We start from the raw sequence: 19469 nt of genomic DNA on the forward strand, positions 1-19469 counted from the left end.
ACTGTGTTGGCTCTTCTGGGGCTTTGGCCTTGACGTACAAACTTTGGAATCAGTTTGTCAATATCTGGTGTCCTGGCACTGTGATTGGGGTGCATTGAGTCTGTAGGTCCAACCAGAAAAACTCACATCTTTACAGTAGTCAGTCCTGCAATCGGTGAACACAGAATGTCTCTCTATTTACTTACATCTTTGATTCCTTTCATCAGAATTTTGTTGTTTTCTGCATACAGATTCTGAACATATTTTGTTTGATTTTTACCTACCTTGTGTTTTTGTTTTACTTATTTCTCTCCTTTTTTGGGTGCTACTGTAAATGGTGTTTTTGAAATTTGAAATTCTAGCTGTTTGTTTCTGGTATATAGGGAAGCCACTGACTTTTTCTTTTCATTTTTATTTTATATCGCCCCATGTGGGGCAGCGATGAGTAGAGCTGCTTTAAACATACGAACATCAGTTTTCTAGGGCATAGTTTTTCATTTCTCTAGGGTAGACACCCAGCAGTAGGACTGCTGAGTCACATGAAAGTATATGTTTAGCTTTCTAAGAAATTCCCAAACTCATGTCCAGAGTGGCTGTACCTTTTGCATTTTCACAAACAATAGAGAATTCCAGTTGCTTTGTTTCCTCACCAGCCCTTGATATTGTCAGGTTTTGTTTTTTGTTTTTAATTTTAGCCTTTTTAATATGTGTGTAGTGGTATCATTTAGCATTTTTAAATTGGGTGGTTTTATTTCTTATCATTGAGGTTTGAGAATTCTTACTGTATTCTGGAGACAAGTCCTGTGCCAGATGTATGATTTGTGAGTGTCTTCTCCTTATCTGCAGCTTGTCTTTTCATTTTCTTTCACAGAGCAAAAGTTTTTTCATTGTAATGAAGTTCAATCTTGCATTTCTTTTCTTTCATGGATAGAGCTTTTGGTGTCATGTCCAACAACACTTTGCCTAGCTTTGTCTCCTGGAGATTTCCTTGTAAGTTTTCTTCCAAAAATTTTATAGATTTAGATTTTACATAACATTTTGAGTTACTTTTTGTATAAGGTGTAAGGTTTAGGTTGATGTTCATTTTAAAAAACATATCAATGTCCAATTGTTCCAACATTATTTGTGGAAAAGTCTATCCTTTCTCCATTGATTGCTTTTGCACCTTTGTAAAAAAAAGAAAAATCAGTTCGCTATATTTGTGTGTGTGTCTATTTCTGGATTCTCTCTTTTGTTGCCTGGATCTATGTGTCTGTCCCTTTACCAACACCACACTGTCCTGATTACTGTAGCTTTATGGTAAGTCAAAATTGGGTAGTGTGACTCTTTTTACTTTATTCTTCTGTGTCAAAGTTGTTTTAGCTCTTCTAGTTCCTTTACTTTTCACATAACTTTTAGAATCAGGTGGTTGATATCTACAGGAATTTTGATTGAGATCATGTTGAATTTATAGATCTATTTGGGGAGAGATAACCACTTAACAAATATTGAATCTTCTAATTATGAATACAGTGTAACTCTTCATTTCACTTAGGTCTTTGATTTCTCTCATCAATGTTTTGTAGTTTTCAGCATACTGATTTTTCATATGTTTCGTTAGATTTATACATACGTAGTTCACATTTTTGCTATTTTATTTTTTTAACATCTTTATTGGAGTATAATTGCTTTACAGTGGTGTGTTAGTTTCTGCTTTATAACAAAGTGAATCAGTTATACATATACATATGTTCCCATATCTCTTCCCTCTTGCATGTGGTACATTTTTTAACTCAAATTTTCAACTGTTTATCGCTAGTATATAGAAATAAAATTACTGTTTGTAATTCAATACCTTGTAATAATGTATAATGGAAAAGAATCTGAAAAAAAAAATATATACGTGTGTGTGTGTGTACATATATATGTATAACTGAATCACTTTGGTGTACACCTGAAACACTGTAAATCAATTATACTTCAATAAAAAGTAAATAAAATAAAATTAGTGTTTGTATATTGACCTTGTATTCTGCAACCTTGCTTAACTCATGTATTAATTCTAGCAGATTTTTGGTATATTCTTTAAAAAAAAATTTTTTTTTTTTTTTTGGCTGCATGTTATGTGGGATCTCAGTTCTCCAGCCAGGGATCGAACCGTGCCCCCTGCAATGGAAGCACAGAGTCTTAACCACTGGACCGCCAGGGAGTCTTTTTAAATTTTCTACCTATTATGCCATTCTTCCATTCTGATCTGTGTGCCTTTTCTTTCTTCATTTTGCCTTACTGCACTGGTTAGGATCTCTATTACCATGTTGAACTGGGGTGATGATAGAGGGCATCCGTGTCTCGTTCCCAATCTTAAGGGTTCAATATTAATTTTTTTGCTATTAAGTATGGTGTTAGCTACAGATTTATTGTAGACACACTTTATCAGGTTAAGGAAGTTATCTTCTATTTAAAGTTTTGATTAACAATGGATTTTGGATTTTCGTCAAATGCTTTTTCTGCATCTATAGAGAGGATAACATGATTTTTATTAGTTTAATATAGTGAATTACATTGATTAGTTCTTGAACCAAGCTTGCATTCCCAGGATAAACCCAACTTGGTCATGAGGTATTAACCTTTTTACGTACTACTAGATTCAATTTGGTAAAATGTTATTGAGGATATTTGTTTCTATGTTGATGAAGGATATTGGTCTGTAGTTTTATTTTCATGGAATGTCTTTGTCTGGTTTTGGTATGAAGTAACGCTGACCACATAAAATGACTTCGGGTTGCTGGCAGTACAGGGGTGGCATACCCAAGGGCACCTGGAGCTGTTCAGACAGGTGCAGCCGGGTACTGAGGGAAGCAGGTGGATGCGACCACGATAAACACAGTCTTGTACCTCCCACCCCTCAAGGCTCTCTCCCCTCCCCACCTCGCCACTGGGAGATGCGTGCTGTCCCCAGACAGCGCTGGACACCTGGCCCTGTGGCTATTTAAGGCCCCAGCAAACAGACCTAACGCACAAATAAAGCCAAGCGGAGACCCGCGGGTCTGGTGTTGCATAAAGAGCCATGTTTATTTCTTAATTGGACAGAGCCTTAAGTGCACACACACGGTACAGGAGCCTAGAGCCTAACACTTGGGTTTTGGACATCAGGGAACTAGAGTCATTACATCAGGATGGCACTTACAGTGCAGGGGCTGGGGTGTGCCACAACCACGTATGTACAAGCCATGGGGGAACTCAGGGGACAGCTGGCCGCGGGACGCACGGACCTGGGAAGGAGCCACAGCCTGTTGTTTCTCCCGGGGGAACGCGTGGCCCAGCCCCAGGGATACAGGAGGGTGCCTGCGGGGTCCCCGCACTGAGGAGAGCTGACGGAGGACCAGTGTGGCCACCCTGCTCGTGCCTGCAGCATCGGCGACATTTGGGGACCCTCCCCGAGCGCCTTGCGACATCCGCCCCAGAGGTGTCGAGGGGGGACTAGGATTGCCGGGAGACCACGTCACTGCAGCCGCCCTGGTGTGTGTGTGGGTGTGCGTGCGTGTGTGTGCATTGTCGGTGAGCGAGACAATCATTACTCAGAACAGAGAGGCCTTGAAACTTACGAGCATCTCAATAGCCGGCCCTGGGCACCAGCCGGATCGCTTTGGAGCTGGGCCGCTCAGCTGGGAGCCCAGCATCTCCCTCCCTGGGGCTCCTCCCTAGGGCCACAGCGGAAGGAGCCCACCCCTCCCTGGGGGACAGAGAGCCCTCTCCAGGCGAGCATGGCCTCAAGCACAATGAGGCTGCAGCCTGAGCGGCAGCAAGCACTGGAACAAAAACCGTCCAAGAGAGATGGCTTTCTGGATCTTTCTCTCCTTCCCCACTCGCAGGACACAGCAGCCACAGCCAGACCTGACTTTTCTGTCTGCACCCCACAACCTGAGGACCCTCACGGGCCTCCAGACCAGCCTCCCATGTCACAGATGTGGCAACTGAGTCCCAAACCACTTGTCTCTGGCTTACATGGCACCGGGCACGGGAGAGCAGCTTTCCCGACTCACAGATGGAATTCTCGGACCCAGGCCCTCGCGTGGGAGCCGGCCTGAGAGGAGGAAGTGGTGACGGGTAGGGGACACCAGGTGGGCCACACCTGGCTCCGAGTCACTGCCAAGACGGCACAAGGCCCAGACGAAGCAGCCCTGGAGGCCTCCATGGCTGTGGAGGCCCCTGAATTTGGGGCGATTCCCAGAAACCCTCCCGGGGGCCCCCTGCCCCACTCAGCGGGTGCTCTGCAGGTTGGCTGGCCCCAGACACCTGTGCCCGGGGTGAGAGGGCCTCAGACTCTCCAGAGGTCACGGCCTCAGGCTGGCTGACCTGAGTGGCCGTGGCCTGAGCCCTGCACCTCCAATCTCCCTGTAGGAAGGAGGGGCTCTCGGAACTGACCCATCTTAGGACAACTCACCCCACCCGTCTCTCCTCCCTGCCCTCAAGGCCATCACGAAGGCCAGCGTCAGTACTTGCTCCAGAGCGTGCTGTCCCCTCTGCTCTCTGCGTCTTGACCTCTGCCTCCAGGGAAGCCCTGTGGGGGGAGCACAGGCCTGCTGGTTTCCGGACAATGTTTGACTTTAGTCCAGAATGTGAACCCTCCGTCACCCCCTCTGGGGGGACGTGGTAGGGACGGGTCTTGTGCTGCGGTTGCTGTTTTCCCTCGAGCTAAAAAGAGGCTGAATGTGCCTCTGAGTGTAGGAACAGGTCACTGAAGACCCTAGGCCCGTGGTTTCTCTGAAGGGTTTATGGCCTGGGCATGACACACGGCCAGACTCTCAGCCCGGGGCTGGCTCCTGCCCGGTCCCGGGCAGCCCTCAGGCATGGGATCTGCAAAGGGGACGAAATGGATATTGTCACGAGAGGGCAGAACAAGACAAGGGTGACACCCTCGGATACAGGAGGAAGCCCCCTTGATGACGGATGACCCCAGCACTGGCTGCCCTCACCTGACCCCATGGAGTTTTCTCACCGGGACTCACAGAAACTCCTCTCTTGGGACAAAGACGGGAAGTCACGATTTCTTCCCTGGAGCGACCTGGAGCTCACCCCGGTCTCACAGTGGCTGGAGATGCCGCACCAGAAGCCTCTCGCTGCCTAGACCACCTCTAAACACAGCTCCCCGCGCCCAGCCGGCCTGGACACATGACACACCGGGTGGGACCCTGACCACTCTCCCGCTCGGTTCCCACCAGGACGGCCCCCAGCCAGGCGCCTGCTGCCTCACCTCCTACATGCTGCCAGGGACAGGCTACCGGCATCACCTGGACAGTCGCACCTCAGGTGGCTGCTGTCCAGGTGAGACGTGGGTCCTCCCTCCTGCGAGGAGGAGTGCACCCACCCACCTTCTGTGCTGCTCGGACTTCAGGCATCAGAGCCCCCAGACACACACACGCACACGCACACACACGTACGCACACACACGCCCTGGGACCAGGGCCTGCCCCACAGGCCGCTGGGCAGAGGCCTCAGCTCCGGCCGGGCAGGTGCCCCCGTGGTGCCAACCAGGAGGTGCCCGGCCTGTCCAGACGCCACCTCACTGTGGTCTTCCCAGGCGGCTGCCCCGCCCTGTGTGTCCCTAAGAAGCTTGGGAGGTGCGTTTGGGAGCAAGCGGGGTGGGTCCACCTGAGCCCTGCAGGTCTATGTGAGGGCATAAGAGATGCACACTTATAAATAAAACACAGTCTTACAGTTAATTTCTGAGTGGACTGTTTCAGTGTCACTAACTGATGTATGTTAATTATAGTCTGTCTATGCTTAAAAAAATATTAGAACGGCAGCGATGCCCCCGTGGCTCCTGTCCTCTGGCCTTCCTGGCGTCTCCCAGCTCTTCCCACCCAGGGCGCGTTCTGAATGAAGAAAGGACAACAAACGCGGCCTCTGCTGGGAGCACGACAGGTCGTGTGGCAGGTCCCTGGCCAGAGGTGGGCTTTCGGGGCCCAGCGCGGGCATCCCCAGGAGGAGGGGGCGCGTTGGCTGTCTGCTGGGAGCAGGGCTGGGCGGCGGATGACACGACACATGGTGACGAGGGTGGGAGAGCGGGGCCGGGCCTGCTGGCTGTCCAGGAGGGCTCGGCTCAGACCCTCATCTGGGCAGACCTCCTCCTGGAGAGCTTGGACCTGCCGAGGGCGGGAGACAAGTGGCGGTCAGGGCGCCAGGATGCCGGCATTAGTGTCTCTGGTTCCCCGATCGCCCGAGAGACGTAACCTCTGTCTCCTGTCCCTGTGACTCGGGGGGAGCAGCCCTCCTCCCAGTCCCGCCCCCCCCACCCCAGCCTCCTTTGTAAGTCACTGACTAGGGGCGAGGCTCCGTCCACCGGGGGCCTGCCTGTCCCCAAGCCTGGCTGCAGTATGTCCCCGACATCGAGGCCCGCCCTGGTTGAGTGTCGGTTCTGAAAATCTTGGGGATTTACACACTCGGTGAGGAGCAACGACCCGAAAACGAGAATTCACGTCCTCAAGACCGTCCCCCCCGCCTCTGCAGGCAAGACGTACCGTATGGTCCCTGCCAGGAGGGGGTTGAACGCATACAGCCAGTCGTGCATGTCCTTGTCGCTGTTGGCCTGCAGCAGGATGCCCCGGTGCTCCGTGCACACGGCGAACGTGTTGGGGGTCTGTGGAGGGAGGCTGCCGTGAGGGGCGCCAGGCCTCCCGCGGTCAGCTAGGGGCGGTCGCCACTCCACCGGGGCCCAGGTGGGCGGGGAAAGGCCCCTCCCCCCCCAGGGGGAGCGTCAAGGATGAGAAAGCAGAAAAGAAGACCCCTAGGAGGGGACAGCGCTGCTGCATGCACAGCCCATCCTGACCCTGCAGGCGGTGGCTCCCATCCGGAAGCCTCTGTAGTCAGGACACCGGCATCTTCTCGTCGTCCCCGTGGCCACGCCCCAGGCTACCTTGTCACTGTTCTGTGTCCCCGTGGGATGAGTCAACCCCTCACAGGCCAAGGTCCCTCCCCCGGGGACCCTGGCTCAGCTGCTGGCCCAGATGTATCCTCTGGGGCCCGTTAATCCTGGCATCTTCTCTCAGGCCCGAGCCCTCGATGTGGCGGGCGTGGGTGGCAGGCTGAGCTCACACCTCCCCCTCCCCCACCACAGGGAATCAGTGCCCAGTGGGTCCCGTGGCCACCAGCCAGGAGTCAGGGCTCCTCACATCCAGGGCCACCGCTTGCTCAGAGAGGAGCAGGGGCAAAGCCAGGCACAGGGGGCTGGACTCCTGGGCCCACTGCCCCGCTGGCCCTGCAGGGCTCCATGACACCCACTGTGGGCGTCCCCAGGAGGAGGGGACTGTGTCGTTAGCCATCGAATGGGAGAGGATTAACGCTTGCGCCACCCATCACCGCTGCTGTCACCAGGACTACCAGCCCCATGGGTGGGCAGAGCGACCCCGGGACATGAGAGGCAGAGGGACAGGGAGGCTGACCCCCACGTCCCGGCCCGTGACAGACGGGCCTGGCTTCAGCCGGGCAGTGAGCGGACGCAGGGCCCGCGGAGGAGGACCAGGCCCGGCGCCCGCCCTCCCCCCGCCCGCGGCCGTGTCGCACCTTGAGCATCGCCTGCTGGTCCTCGCTGTACTCAACCTGGGCTGTAGACAGATTGAGCACGAACCTCTCCACGGCATCCCTGTCGCTGTTGTACATGTAGGCGTAGGGCCGCCGCACCACCACGAAGCGCTTGGCCCAGCCGGCCGTGTGCGGCTCCAGGAAGTGCAGGTACCCCTTCTTGGAGACGATCGGGCTGGGGGCGGGGACGCACCGAAACCATCTTTCTGCAGCTGTCCACCAGGTGCCCAGCCCCCGCCCGGCACTGGCCCTGGCTCTGGCTCTGGCTCTGGTCCACCCTCCTGCCCTTTCTGTCTGCTCATTCTCCACCCCTGTCCTAGGTCAGGGGGCCCTGCCCGACCCCCCGGCACAGAGCTGTCTCCATTCCAGGTCAGGGGCAGCCCACCTGTCCTTGCAGGAGCAGAAATGGCGGGGCGGTGCTTTAGAAGGGCCCCCGTTTGGGGCAGGGCCCCCACGCACCTGACCCGGATCTCCTGGATGTCGGGAACCAGCTGGCGCTGGGGCTCCTTGTTGGTCTCCGTTGCCCGGGCAGGGGAAGGGGGCTTCTTGGAATCCACCTCCGGCAGGGGCTCAGGCTCTGGGCTGGCCGGCCGGGAGCAGGGCTGTGGGGTCCTGGGAAAGCAGAGTGAAGCCGCTGCACTCCTGCCAGGAGGTGCCTCTCTGGCCCGGCTTCCCCGACAGCCAGTGTTACCCCCTCAGAACCGCCGGGGGCGCCTGCCTGGGCCTGCCCCCCACGCCGGCTCAGACCTCCGGCCGGCCCGCCGCTGCGCCGCGCTGCACTGCGCTGTGTGGCGGGCAGGGTCCACGCCGACGCGGCGCCTTCTCCCGTGGCACGCTCTGGCTCCCCACCTCCACCCCCCGTGAAAGCGGCTTCCGCATCTCTTGTCTCCAAAGTTAAACTGAAGCTGACCCGACTTTCTCAGGGACCGTGTGCGTGGAGGGAGCTGCTAGTCGACTGTAGACACCAGGCCCAAGCGACGGACCCGGTGGCCAAGGAGGCCTGACTCACGATGGCGCCCAGAGGGCTTGATGCCTTTTTCTTTCAAGAAGACAATCTGGAAAGCCTGAGGTGTTATGAGACCTGATGGATCAGACACGAGCACTGCCAGCAACGCGTCCCCTGCCCCCAACACCGCTCAGCAGGTGTCAGGTGGGCTTAAGTGGCCTCTAGGCTCTGCTTTGTCACCACTTTGCCCACTGAGTATTTTATGAGTGCTGCCACTGAGCAGGGCTTTTTGTTTAGTGTTTTGACCCGTTCCTGGTTTTATTCACGACTGTATTCTAAATCTACGCTTTAGCAGAAAATGACCTTGGACAGGGCCCGTCAGCCGGCAGGGCAGACCCCCTCCCCTGGCCCTGCCCTAGTGTGTGGCGGTCCCCAGACACCCAGCCCCTCGAGCCCTGCCTTCTTGCTCTGTGCCCGAGTCCCAGCCGTTGTCGTCGGTCAGCTTGTGGAGGCGGAAGCTTTGCCGGGAGCCTGGAGCTCACTTACCTCAGGTCAGCAGCTCCGTACCGGCCCTCGACCAGGGAGGGGCAGGTGGAGGAGGGGGTGAGCGTGGCCGCCCCCAGAGGGGACATGGACGGGTCCCGCAGCAGGGTGACAGACATCTCAGAGAGCTGCGGAGGAGAGACGGTTCTTCGGGGACAGCCTCAGGGCCCTCTGTGGGTGGGGGCATCCCTGCCGCGGCACCTTTGCCTGCATTTTACCTTCTGTTTAGGGCAACCCCGCTCCAGCTGCGGGCTGGGCTCTCTTCCCAGCCTCCCCACCCTCTCCCAGCCCCCACTGTCCCCTGGCCCACCCCGCCCAGGGCTTCAGGCTCTGCCTTGCTGAAGGAGGTCCTCGAGGCTGTAGAGCTCCAAAGACGGAGCGAGGACCACTGGGTGGGGGTCGGGGAAGGAGTAGCCTCTGAGCCCCGACTTCAGGGTGTGCAGCCTGGCAGCCGCGGCGAGAGGAGATTTGGGCAGAGGGAGAGGCCAGTGCAGAGCACAAAGGCTGGGCGGGGCCATCTACCAGGCTGAGGGGGGACTGGTGATGGGCCAGAGTGCCGGAAGGGAAGCCTGGAGCCTGACGCGGGGCAGGGCCAGCCTCCAGCGGCTCCGTGGAGGGCAGCACAAGAGCCGCCCCAGCCTTGGGCATGGGTATAAGGCTGCAAGACCAGGGTGGGCCCCCAGGTAGGACGCCAAGGAGGGAAGGACGCCGAGGAGAGGGGGCTTGACCAGCCCGGGACAGAGGCTGCTGGGTGAAGGCCAGGCTGCATAGGGCTGGGGACTGGGAAGACTGGAGCCAGGGAGGACACCGAGTGGACAGCCCTGGACCCGGCGGGCCCCTCGCTCCCTGCCCTCCAGGACCCCAGCCTCAGGCCCCGGGAGGCCAGCCCCTCAGCTCTGAGGCATCCCTTTAGGCTGGGGGAGGAATGCTCCTAAGGAGACCCTTATCCCCTTCTCTCGGCCACAACAGCCCCCACGGGCGGCCCTCCACGCCCACCTTGCTCTCGCTGGCGCTGACGCAGACGTGGCCGTGGGTGTGCTCTCTGGTGAAGGAGTGGGTGAGGAGCCGTAAGCACTGCCGGAGAGCAGACGCCTGGTCAGGAGCTTCCTGGGACCCGGCTCCGCCACGGACACAGGCCCGGGACACGGGAGACTGGCCGAGGGGCCAGGCACCCCAGGTCAAGGTGGGAAGCACCCTCACCTCTCCCAGGTGATGCAGCCGTCTGAGGAAGCCCCCCAGGGCAGGCCTGGGGCCTGGGCGGGGCTGGGGGTGGGCCCAGCATCCCCTGAAGTGCGGGAGGCCTTCCCCGTGGCCCACCCAGCAGCAGAAAGGGCCAGCTCTGGTGTAGGTGGCGAGCTCCCTATCAGCATAGGTATGCAAGAGAGAGCAGGGCACTGCCTGGGGGAGTAGGCTATAAGAGATCCCCGGGTTCCAATGTGGGTAGGGTGAGGTGGGGGTGGGGTCAAGGTGACCCTACAGACTCATTCTCCCAGGTCCTGGTGGTCATGACAAGTCACTGGCACCAGGAAAGGGCCAGGAACACGGCCGCCGCCCGCCTGCCGCCCACCTTGACCGCCAGCTCCCGCTGCCTCTCGTTGGGAGCCTCCAGGGACGACGGCCGGCCCGCAGCCGCGAGCGGGGAGGTGGACGAGCTGTGGGCCTCGGAGTCCTCGCTGGAGATGGGGGACAGGGCCTCGGGACCAGGCCGCTGGGCCGTCTCCAGCTTCTCCCGCAGCAGCAGGTAGTGCCTGGTCTTCTCCACCTGCACAGAGGAGCACGAGCGCGGCTTTGCCTCTGCTCCCGCCAGGGCGGGGAAGGCGGGCGGCTGCTCTGAGTCCCAGGCCCGGTGAGGCCCGGGAGAGCCGGCCGCCCTGCTGGGCTGTGGCGTGGGACGTGGCGCCAAGAGACCCGCCCGTGCGCCCGCCGTGAGCCGACGGGACGGACACTGCGTTCCCGCAGCCGCTTTCCAGGGGGCCGTGCGCGCTGCAGCCGCGGCCTGGGGAAGGGCCCAGAGGGTGGACGTGGCCCCAGATGCCCGCTTCCCACCCGCGCCCTGGCCCGCAGTCAGCGCCGCGGCTGGACACTGGCCGTCCTGGCCCGAGCGACAGAAGGGCCTCGCCCCGCCCACTAGCTTCCCGCCCGGTTTCTTTCTTGTCTCATCTACTGCCCGACAGTCTGCGCTTGGGTCGAGGATGAACTTTCCGCCCTAAGCCGGTGGCCGTCATGCGGCCGGGTGGCTCGAGTGCCACGTGCCGCATCTTGGGCGGGGTGAGAGCCCGGCGGGCGCAGCCCTCTCACCTCCTGCAGGAGGCTCAGCTTCTCCAGCTCCCACTGGTGGTCCAGGATGAGGCTGTCACTCCGCGGCCTCCAGCCCGCCAGGTTCTCCTCACCCCGGACGTAGGCCACGGACGTGTCCAGCACCCGCCGGCGCCGCCGCTGCATCCCTGGAGCGACGCCGTCAGACGCAGCCCTAGCTGCAGGCTTATCCACCGAGGGAGGCGGGACCCCCACCCCAGGCCCCCAGAGCCAGGTGTCCCGCGGGGTCTCGGCTGCCCCTCCTCTCCCTTCCTCCCTCCCCTCCAGCCCCCCAGCAACGCCGGGGGGCACGAGGTGGGCACTCGAGTCGCCAGGTGAGGGGCCCCCAATGGCAGCGTGGCTGAAGTCAGCCAGGTGATCCCAGGGGACCGGGCTCCCTGACCTCCAACGGTGCCCCACCCCACCCCCGACCAGAGAGCCCAGGGCAGACGCTTACCTGGGCTGCCCGTGTCGGCCACGTGGCACAGGCTGAGCTCGTACACACCCGTCACGCGATTGCTGCCAGGAGTGGTGGGGGGTGGGAGGAGGAACGTCGTCACCTGGCCCCGCGTCGGCCAGGCACCGACTCTCGCCACCATCAAACGCACACTGGGCGCGAGTCCTGCAGCCGCCCACGCCCAGCGGCCTTGCACGGGGTGGCTGAGGTGCTAGGTTCCCTGCGATGCAGTCCCTGTACACGGTTCCCATCCCAGTCTCCCGCTGGGCCCCCCTTTCTCTTGGGACCACTGATTCTGCCAAGGGCCCCCCACTAACCCGCTCATGGAGAGAGGCTCACGCGCACGGGGTGACCTCCTGGACGACAGGATCATGGCCAGCCCAGGACCCCCACCCCCACTTCCTCCCGGCTGTGCCAGAGCAGCCTGGACACGGGGGCCCACGAGACAGTGCACAGGGAGCCTCACTGAAGGCGGCCAGCGGTGACCTGGCACCCTTGGTGGTCCCTGTTGCTCGCGCAGGGCCCCCTCTTACTGCCTTGACATTCTCGGCCATTCCTGCCCTACCCCCAAGAATGCAGGGAGTGGTCAGAGTGCAAGAAGGGACGCTGGTCCTGGTGTCCGACTCCCCCACGTGCCGCCAGCCTCCGAGAGGCACTAGCTTAGCACAAGTCCTCAGGAAGTGCTGTCCAGAGTCCCCCTTCCCGCCCAGCCCCGTGTTTACCCAGCTTCTCCCACAGTGGGGGGAGCAGTCCCAATAGCACAGATCCGCATGGCCCCTGGGGAGGAAGGTCACCGGCACCTCCCAGGGAGGCCCCAGAGTGGACACCTCAGGCCTTCCCACTGTGCCCTGTGGGGAGAGCCTGGCTCTCTCACACCCCCCAACCTTACATCGGTGTCCCCACAAGTGCCCGGCGGCGTCCACTGACGGTCTGAGATGGACCCCAGAGCCGGAGGCCCGACTGGACCGGGGCGGGTCCTCTGTCTCATGGGCCAGCCGGCCCGGAGTGCACCACGTGACATACTGCTCCGCACACAGCCCAGTCTGGTGCTCGCTGCGCCCAGGGCGCCACTGCAGGCTCACCTCTCCGAGGCCCGCAGGCTCCCGCTGCCGAACAGGTTACGGATGGAGCGCGAGGCCGGCAGCTTGGCATCGCGGGAGTAGAAGACCATGCAGAAGTCCTTGGTGATGACGGCCGGCTGCGTGCAGTTCTCCAGCTGCGGAGGGCAGGGAGGGGCTCGGACCCAAGGACAGCCCAGGGCGCTCGGCTCCAGCCGCACCTAGCCATCTCCCCCTCGGGGCACGAGAGCCTCCGCACTGACCCACAGCCAGGCGGGAGAGAGAGCCGGGCACCCACTGCCGGGGGCCGGTGTCCGTGCAGGGGCCCCAAGTGTCCCGGACACAGGCCTCACCTGCCTCACCATTAAATCGGGGTGACACTCTCCCCAAAACGTTCGTGAGGATCTGACCGGACCCTGTCTGTGCACCCACAGTTTAACTCTCAGACGCCACAGGAAATTACTGCACAGCGAGCGAGGTGCTGTCTTAAACAGCCAGTTCTTTGGTTTTCCCGAAGCTCCAGGATGACTGCTAACAAAGCTGGGGTCTTGTCTGGGCAAAGCCCTGCAAGTGTTTTCTCAGCCTGCGCAAACCTCATCCCATGGGGCAGTCACACAGGTAGGTCCCCATATTACAGCTGGAGTAGTTAGGCTCTAGGGGGGTGGATGCCTTTGTCTCTACCATCCCGCTGGCTGCTGACCCCAAATCCCTGCCCCCATTCCTCATTACTGTGCACAGCAAGAAACGCCCATGCCCCCAGCCTCCTCCTGTGCTTCGAAGGGAGGTCATGGCCTCAGACCCTGGGGATGGAGAAGGGGAGGCTTCTGCTTTTGTGCTGCCTGGAAGATAGATGCAATGTCTGGTGGTGCTGCAGCCATCTTGCAACCCCAAGGACAAACCCATACACTAAAGATAGCAGCGTTAGTTAATTGCGAGCATAGCCATTAAAAGTACATAGATTTAATTCAAGGACTTAAGAAGACTTCTGAGAAGAGAATAGGATTGACTGGGTTTGTCCAGGGCTAACAAGCACCCTCACTGCCCCTTGGCAAGCAGCTCAGGCTTGGGGGACGGATGATTTTGGTGGAGTGCCCTGGGGGCAGGTTTCTTGCCTCAACGTAAGCAGAGAGGGTCATGTAGATCTTCTCTCGGTAAGGGGTGACCCGGTTCAGCAGGAGGGAGTTGTGCATGGAGCTGTCCCACGCAGCCTCAAACTGGTAAAAGGTCCTGGATGGAAGCAGAGACAAGGTAGAAGGTCGGATGTGGCTTGCTCTCGGTGGGGGTGGGGACATGCATACAGACAGACACAGACAGACAGACGTGTGGGCCACCCGCAGGGAGAGCCGCTGGGGCCACAGGTCAGAGGCCCAGGTGCTGGTGTCCAGGGAGGATGGAGCCCTCCTTACTCAGGACCATGCCAGGTGGGGGGCTCCAGGCGCCCCCCAGGGTGAGTGCAGAGCTCTCTCAGCTCCACCCTGGGGGAGGGGGAGGGGGGGTCCCCTGGAGCTGAGGCAGGAGAGGATGGAGAGGGGAGGAGAGGAAAGGGGAGAGGGCTGTGACAAAGGGGAGGGAGGGTGAGAGGAGGGGGGGAAGGGGGCAGAGGCGACGGTGGTGGTGGGGAGACCGTGGGAAGGGGTGACCGGCTCCACTCAGTCTCAGCCTGAGTAAGGAGGCGCCCTGGCCTCTCCCTGGACTCAAAGGGAGCCCGCCCGGCTTTGCCAAAACTCTCCATGGCCATCTCCTCCACCAACCGACTCGCCCTTGGGGGAGGATGCTGGGGGTGAAAACCGGAGTGGCCCCTCTCCCAGACGGCATGGCCTCCGCCCACCTCAGCCAGGCCCCGTGGAAAGGCAGGGCCCCACGTAGCAGAGAGCAGGCAGTGGTGGCTTCTTTCTGTCCCCAGTCTGTAACCCGGAAAGTAATGACCAGAGCGTGAGCCAGTGGCCAGGAAACCCCTCTGAGGGCAGCTCAGGACAGCCCCAGGGCCCAGACAATTTGGTGGCCTCCACTCCAGGGCAGGGTTTCCTGTTATAAGACAGTTTCTGTTTTCAACCATCTGATGGCAGAGCTCCTAAACTCTTGCCTCAGGCCGGGTGCATGTTTTGAGGACCCTCGTATTTGAGCTGGGGCTTTGCCTCAAGGCACAATGTGGCCGCTCTGTGGGCCCTGGCAGCCCCCAGCCTCACCCGGTTTCCATCCAAGCATCCTCACAAAGACACAGTTGAGAAACGCATCAACACAAGCAGTCGGCCACAGCACACGCCCTGACATGGCCCGGCCCCTTCGGAGGAGCCGGGCCCACCCGGCAATGCAGAGGGAAGAGGAGAGAAGCCGCGTAGGGGCAGGGACAGCGCCACGGCCACCCCCTCTCTCCATGGCGCAGTCCAGGGGCGCGGGAGAAGCAGCGGGACAGGGCAGGGCCACTGCCGGACACGTCACTGAGGAGAAAGATCCAGAGGCAGGACGTGAGGACAGCGGGGTAACCAAAGAATGGGCAGAGAGCGCGGGGAGACATCGGGGGAGAAAGGAAATTGAAAGTCAGAAAGGACAGACCGAGCGAGCACGGAAGAGAAAAGTGAGCTGTACCTAGTGTCATTTCCGAACGAAACGCTAAAGGCGGTGGCAGCCAGGACACACACGTACACACACAGAAGAAATCCACATGTCAGAACGAGCACTGTCACCCGGCCAGGTACCAGCTAACTGACACGGAGCAGGCGGGGCCGTGCCACACCAGCCGCGGGGCTGCTGACCGCTGTCTCATGGGGCCCAGACGCGGCCCACGGGGGTGGGGGGCTCCCTGTGGGTGGGGCCCACTCTAAGCCCCCAGCCCGGGCACTGCAGACACCCCCTTTCCCTGTGTCCGCAGGGAGAGCCTTGGGTCCATCTCCAGCAGGACCAGCTGGGCTCACCTGTCGCCACCACCCAGACCCAGAGGGATGCCCTCTGTCCCAGGGGTCCCCAAATGCCCCAGCTCTGAGGCGCCAGGCCTGCGGACAGAGCCAGAGGCCCGCTGCAGCGCAGCTCAGAACGCCCCCGACAGCCCAGCTCCAAATGCCACTTCACAGCATGTGACCTCGGGCTGACAGCAGACATCTCTGTGCCCTGCTTCCTGGACCAATGACGGGCAGTCACTGCCCCGCCTCACTGAGATGTCCTGTGGGTTAAGTAAGCCGCTGCGGAGCTGAGGACAGGGCCTGGGAGGCACTATTGTTATTACTAGTCCTCACCCCAGGAGGCCCAACCGCACCCTGGGCAAGGCCCAGCCCGAGGCCCCGGCCCTGGTAGGCCGGCCAGCCCCAAACCCTCCTGCTGGCCCAGGGCCTGGCTCAGCGCTGCCACCTCTGTCCACCTGCCTAAAATGTCGCTACAGGACGCTGCCAGCTTCCTTCCCGCCGCAAGTGCTCGGGGCGTGAGGACCCAGCCCACCCCAGCAGGGCGGGAGAGTGGCAGCCCACCCACATGGGACCCAAGCAGCCACACAGGAGGCCCTGAGCTTGCTGGGCAGGGTGTCACATGGCAGGAAACTAAGACCCAGCAGGCTGAGAGGGAGCCACGGTGCATCCAGGAGGTGACTGGCAGGCAGGGAGACCACACCAGGACCCCGACTCATGAGCAGGCCCAGGAGACCCCTTTGGGCATCAGGTCACCCGGAAGGGCGCCCCCTCCCCTGCGGCGCTGCTCACTCTACCCGAGCCAAGTTCAGTCAACCTCCCAGGTACACTTTTAAGGGAAATGTGTGGCCCAGACTTGGGGTCCCGGGACCCACAGCATCTGCACCACCGGGAACTGGTCAGAAATGCAGATGCCGGGGCCCCCGCACCCACGGAGGCAGAACCGCTGGGGTGGGGCCACCTTAAGGGCAGAGCATCAGAACTTCACCATCGGCTCAACACCCCTGTCATACTGTGGACCCTCTGCATCCAGCCCATTCTGGGGAAAGTGGCCAGTCCCTCCCTCCAGCGAGGCCGTGCCAGGCTCCACCATGGATCCTAGTCATTTGCCCTTCCATCTGCGTGCCGTGCCCTGGGACCCCGTTTTAAAGAAAGGGGCCACAGGCAGGCCAGCCTGCACCCACAGCAGAGCCCCGGGTGGTTCCTGCAGGGCCCCCAGCCGGACGGAAAATGCCCATCAGCACAGTCCTTCTGCAGCAGAATGGGGACCCAGCATCGAGGAGTCCCCCCCCACCCCAGACACCTCCGGTCCACTTCCAGGAGCCTCCAGCTGACATCTTGACTCCAAGCGAGCCTTCCAAGCCTGGCAGGGAGGGGTTCCTGGATGGGGAGGCCTGTCTGGTGGCTCTCCTCCAGCCAAAGGGGTCAGGCAGCAGGGGCCCGGAAACAGAACCACCCCAAATTCAGCTCTGGGACATGAGCGTGATGCTCAAACAAGCAAGGACCCACATGGGGAAAACTTGAAAACTCAGTTAAAAAGTTTTGTTGACAAAGAAAATGTCACATGTTGTAAACATCTTTTCTGTCCTGCCACAAATAGGCTGCAGCTGTTTCATTTTCCCTGGGGTTGGTGGAACGGGAACCCGTATTGGCCCTGCCTGTGAGCACGTGTGGGTCCGCGGGAAGCCCTGGGCTGCCCAGAGGCCCAGGTGGGGCTGGTCCTCATCTCGGCGGGGCTGCCTGGGTGGGAGGTGATGGAATCTCAGGGCTCTCAACACGAGCGCCTGGTCATTGTGTATGTACGCCTGCTGCCGACGGCCCATCAGAGCTCGTTTAGACAACTTCTGACATGCGTCACAGCCATCGTGTGCCAACAGGCCAGCATGGCGGGCATCCTAAGGCGAATGGGTCTGTCGAGAATCTGAAAATTAAACCCCACGCTCGAGTTTCAACCAGAAACTCGTTATGCTCTGGGAACTATGTTTCTCGAAAAAGTGTCACTTTCAGGAGTGGCCCAGGTTCTTGGGGAAGGTGATCTGACGGGCAGGCTTCCAGGACTGAGACCCCAGACTGCAACTAGGGCAGCCCTCGTGTCCAGTGGGGACCGTGATCCCAAGACGTGCTCACGCGGCTAAGAGCAGGGGAACAGCCTCGAACTCAGGAATTCTGCTCAGTGTCTGGATGCCACACGTGCTCGGCCAAGCGCCATCACCCACCACGCAGAGCGAGCTCTTAGACCAGAGGGACAGAGGGGATGGAGGATCGAGGGGATGAGGGGACAAGCAAACTCCCTGGCCAGGCTTTGAGCTTCCTGGGGACTGCCTGTTCCTGTCTTAGTCTTTAATCCCCCTCTCTAACACCCCAAAGAACGTGGCTCACATGTGATAGATGAATGAATGAGTGAGTGAGGGTCATGGCCCCATAAATGGCGCAGCATGGCAGGACAGAAGGGGAAACTCATCAAGATCCCACATCTGGGCCCTTCCCGGGGAGGCTGGAGTAGCCTTTGGGGCACCTTGGCCACCTGTTTGGAGATATCAGATCTTGTGCCTGGTGGGATGGGTGAGGGTCACCGTGGACTGCCCTGCTTCCCAGCCTTCTCCTCAACACCTCTGTGCTTTAAACGGTCTTGAGGACCCTTTCTGCTCCGGGCAGGTGGAAACCCGAGCCCTGGGCGGGAGCGTGAGCTGGGGTAAGATGCGCGGACAGGGTGGAAGGTCTGACTCAACTCTTCATGGATCACAGGCTGTGTCACAACCCCTCTTGCGTGTCTCAGGGGCTCCGCAAGGTGGGCGTGAGTCCCTGGTATTTAAGTGGGGCTCCTTTGGCAAAATTGGAGTGGTTAGAAAAAAAAAAACCCCAGGCTTTTGCTCAGGAGGTATGTGTTTTAAATTGATTACACATATTTTAAATTAAATACTAACAAAGTAGTAGTGAAAAAACCACACAACTTACATTAATAAAGTTCCACATGCAAGACCCCTGCTAAGAGCTTTTCATGTTCATCTCATTTAACATCACAACCCTAGGCAGGCCCTAATAAAATCCCCATCCTGAGGCAGAAGGAAACCAAGGTTCCAGAAGATTCTGCCACTTGTCCACATTCACAGCCAGGCTGCCCCAGCCCAGTCGGTACAGCCCCCAGCCCCCACCCCACTCCAGATGTTGGGGACGGGGCCCTCTACTTGTCCCCAGTACCACCCACCACAGTGGTTTCCTGCCCCGCAAAACACAGCCCCGTGAAAGAGGCACCAGCCCGAGTCTTGGGGCTCTGACCCCTCACCCCTCTGAGCGCCCTAAGCCTCCTCTTGCAGGCCAAGTCCACTGGGGGCCGATGAGCCCACCTCTGAAACTGGGGGCTGGGGCCCCCTGCTCAGGTGCAGGGGTGAGGCCCTCCTGAAGTCTAGGGACTGGCGAAGGAGGCCCTGCTGGGAAGGAGGGGCTCCCCCTTCCTTTCCTGGTGCCATGTCTCCTCCTGGCCAGAGTGTATGTTTCCGTTTTACCCAGAACCTTCCTGGAGACATGAGGTACTTGTGGGGGGGTGTCCAGGACCAGCCTGAGCACCCCTCTATCATGCTGGGCTAGTTGTGGAAACGCAAACTTGAACAGAATGCCCACACACCCCCATGCGATCGTACTGATGGGCCTGGAAGTTTCCACTCATCAGGGAAACAGCCCCTAAATCGGGTTCCCTCCAGGGATGAACCCGAGCCGATGGGATCCCGCCCCAGAGCCTT

At 59.3% G+C, this 19469-nt stretch overlaps 1 protein-coding gene across 2 annotated transcripts in view; it reads right to left on the reverse strand.

Moving 5' to 3' along the window:
• Window positions 1–3004: 3004 nt before the first annotated feature.
• Window positions 3005–19469, reverse strand: part of KIF1A (kinesin family member 1A) — a 91894-nt gene continuing 75429 nt past the window's right edge. For both annotated transcript variants that reach the window (XM_061189143.1, XM_061189134.1), the window contains 11 exons: window positions 13951–14065; window positions 12863–12996; window positions 11781–11842; window positions 11327–11472; window positions 10596–10790; window positions 10025–10102; window positions 9032–9156; window positions 7999–8151; window positions 7522–7714; window positions 6480–6598; window positions 3005–6104 (listed from right to left, as the gene is read on the reverse strand). In XM_061189143.1, the coding sequence (XP_061045126.1) occupies window positions 6062–6104; window positions 6480–6598; window positions 7522–7714; window positions 7999–8151; window positions 9032–9156; window positions 10025–10102; window positions 10596–10790; window positions 11327–11472; window positions 11781–11842; window positions 12863–12996; window positions 13951–14065 (1363 nt within the window). In that variant the 3' untranslated portion in view covers window positions 3005–6061. The remainder of the gene's footprint in view (window positions 6105–6479; window positions 6599–7521; window positions 7715–7998; window positions 8152–9031; window positions 9157–10024; window positions 10103–10595; window positions 10791–11326; window positions 11473–11780; window positions 11843–12862; window positions 12997–13950; window positions 14066–19469) is intronic.

This window comes from Eubalaena glacialis, chromosome 1, assembly GCF_028564815.1.
Source record: "Eubalaena glacialis isolate mEubGla1 chromosome 1, mEubGla1.1.hap2.+ XY, whole genome shotgun sequence".
In the NCBI taxonomy this organism is placed as follows: Eukaryota; Metazoa; Chordata; class Mammalia; order Artiodactyla; family Balaenidae; genus Eubalaena; species Eubalaena glacialis.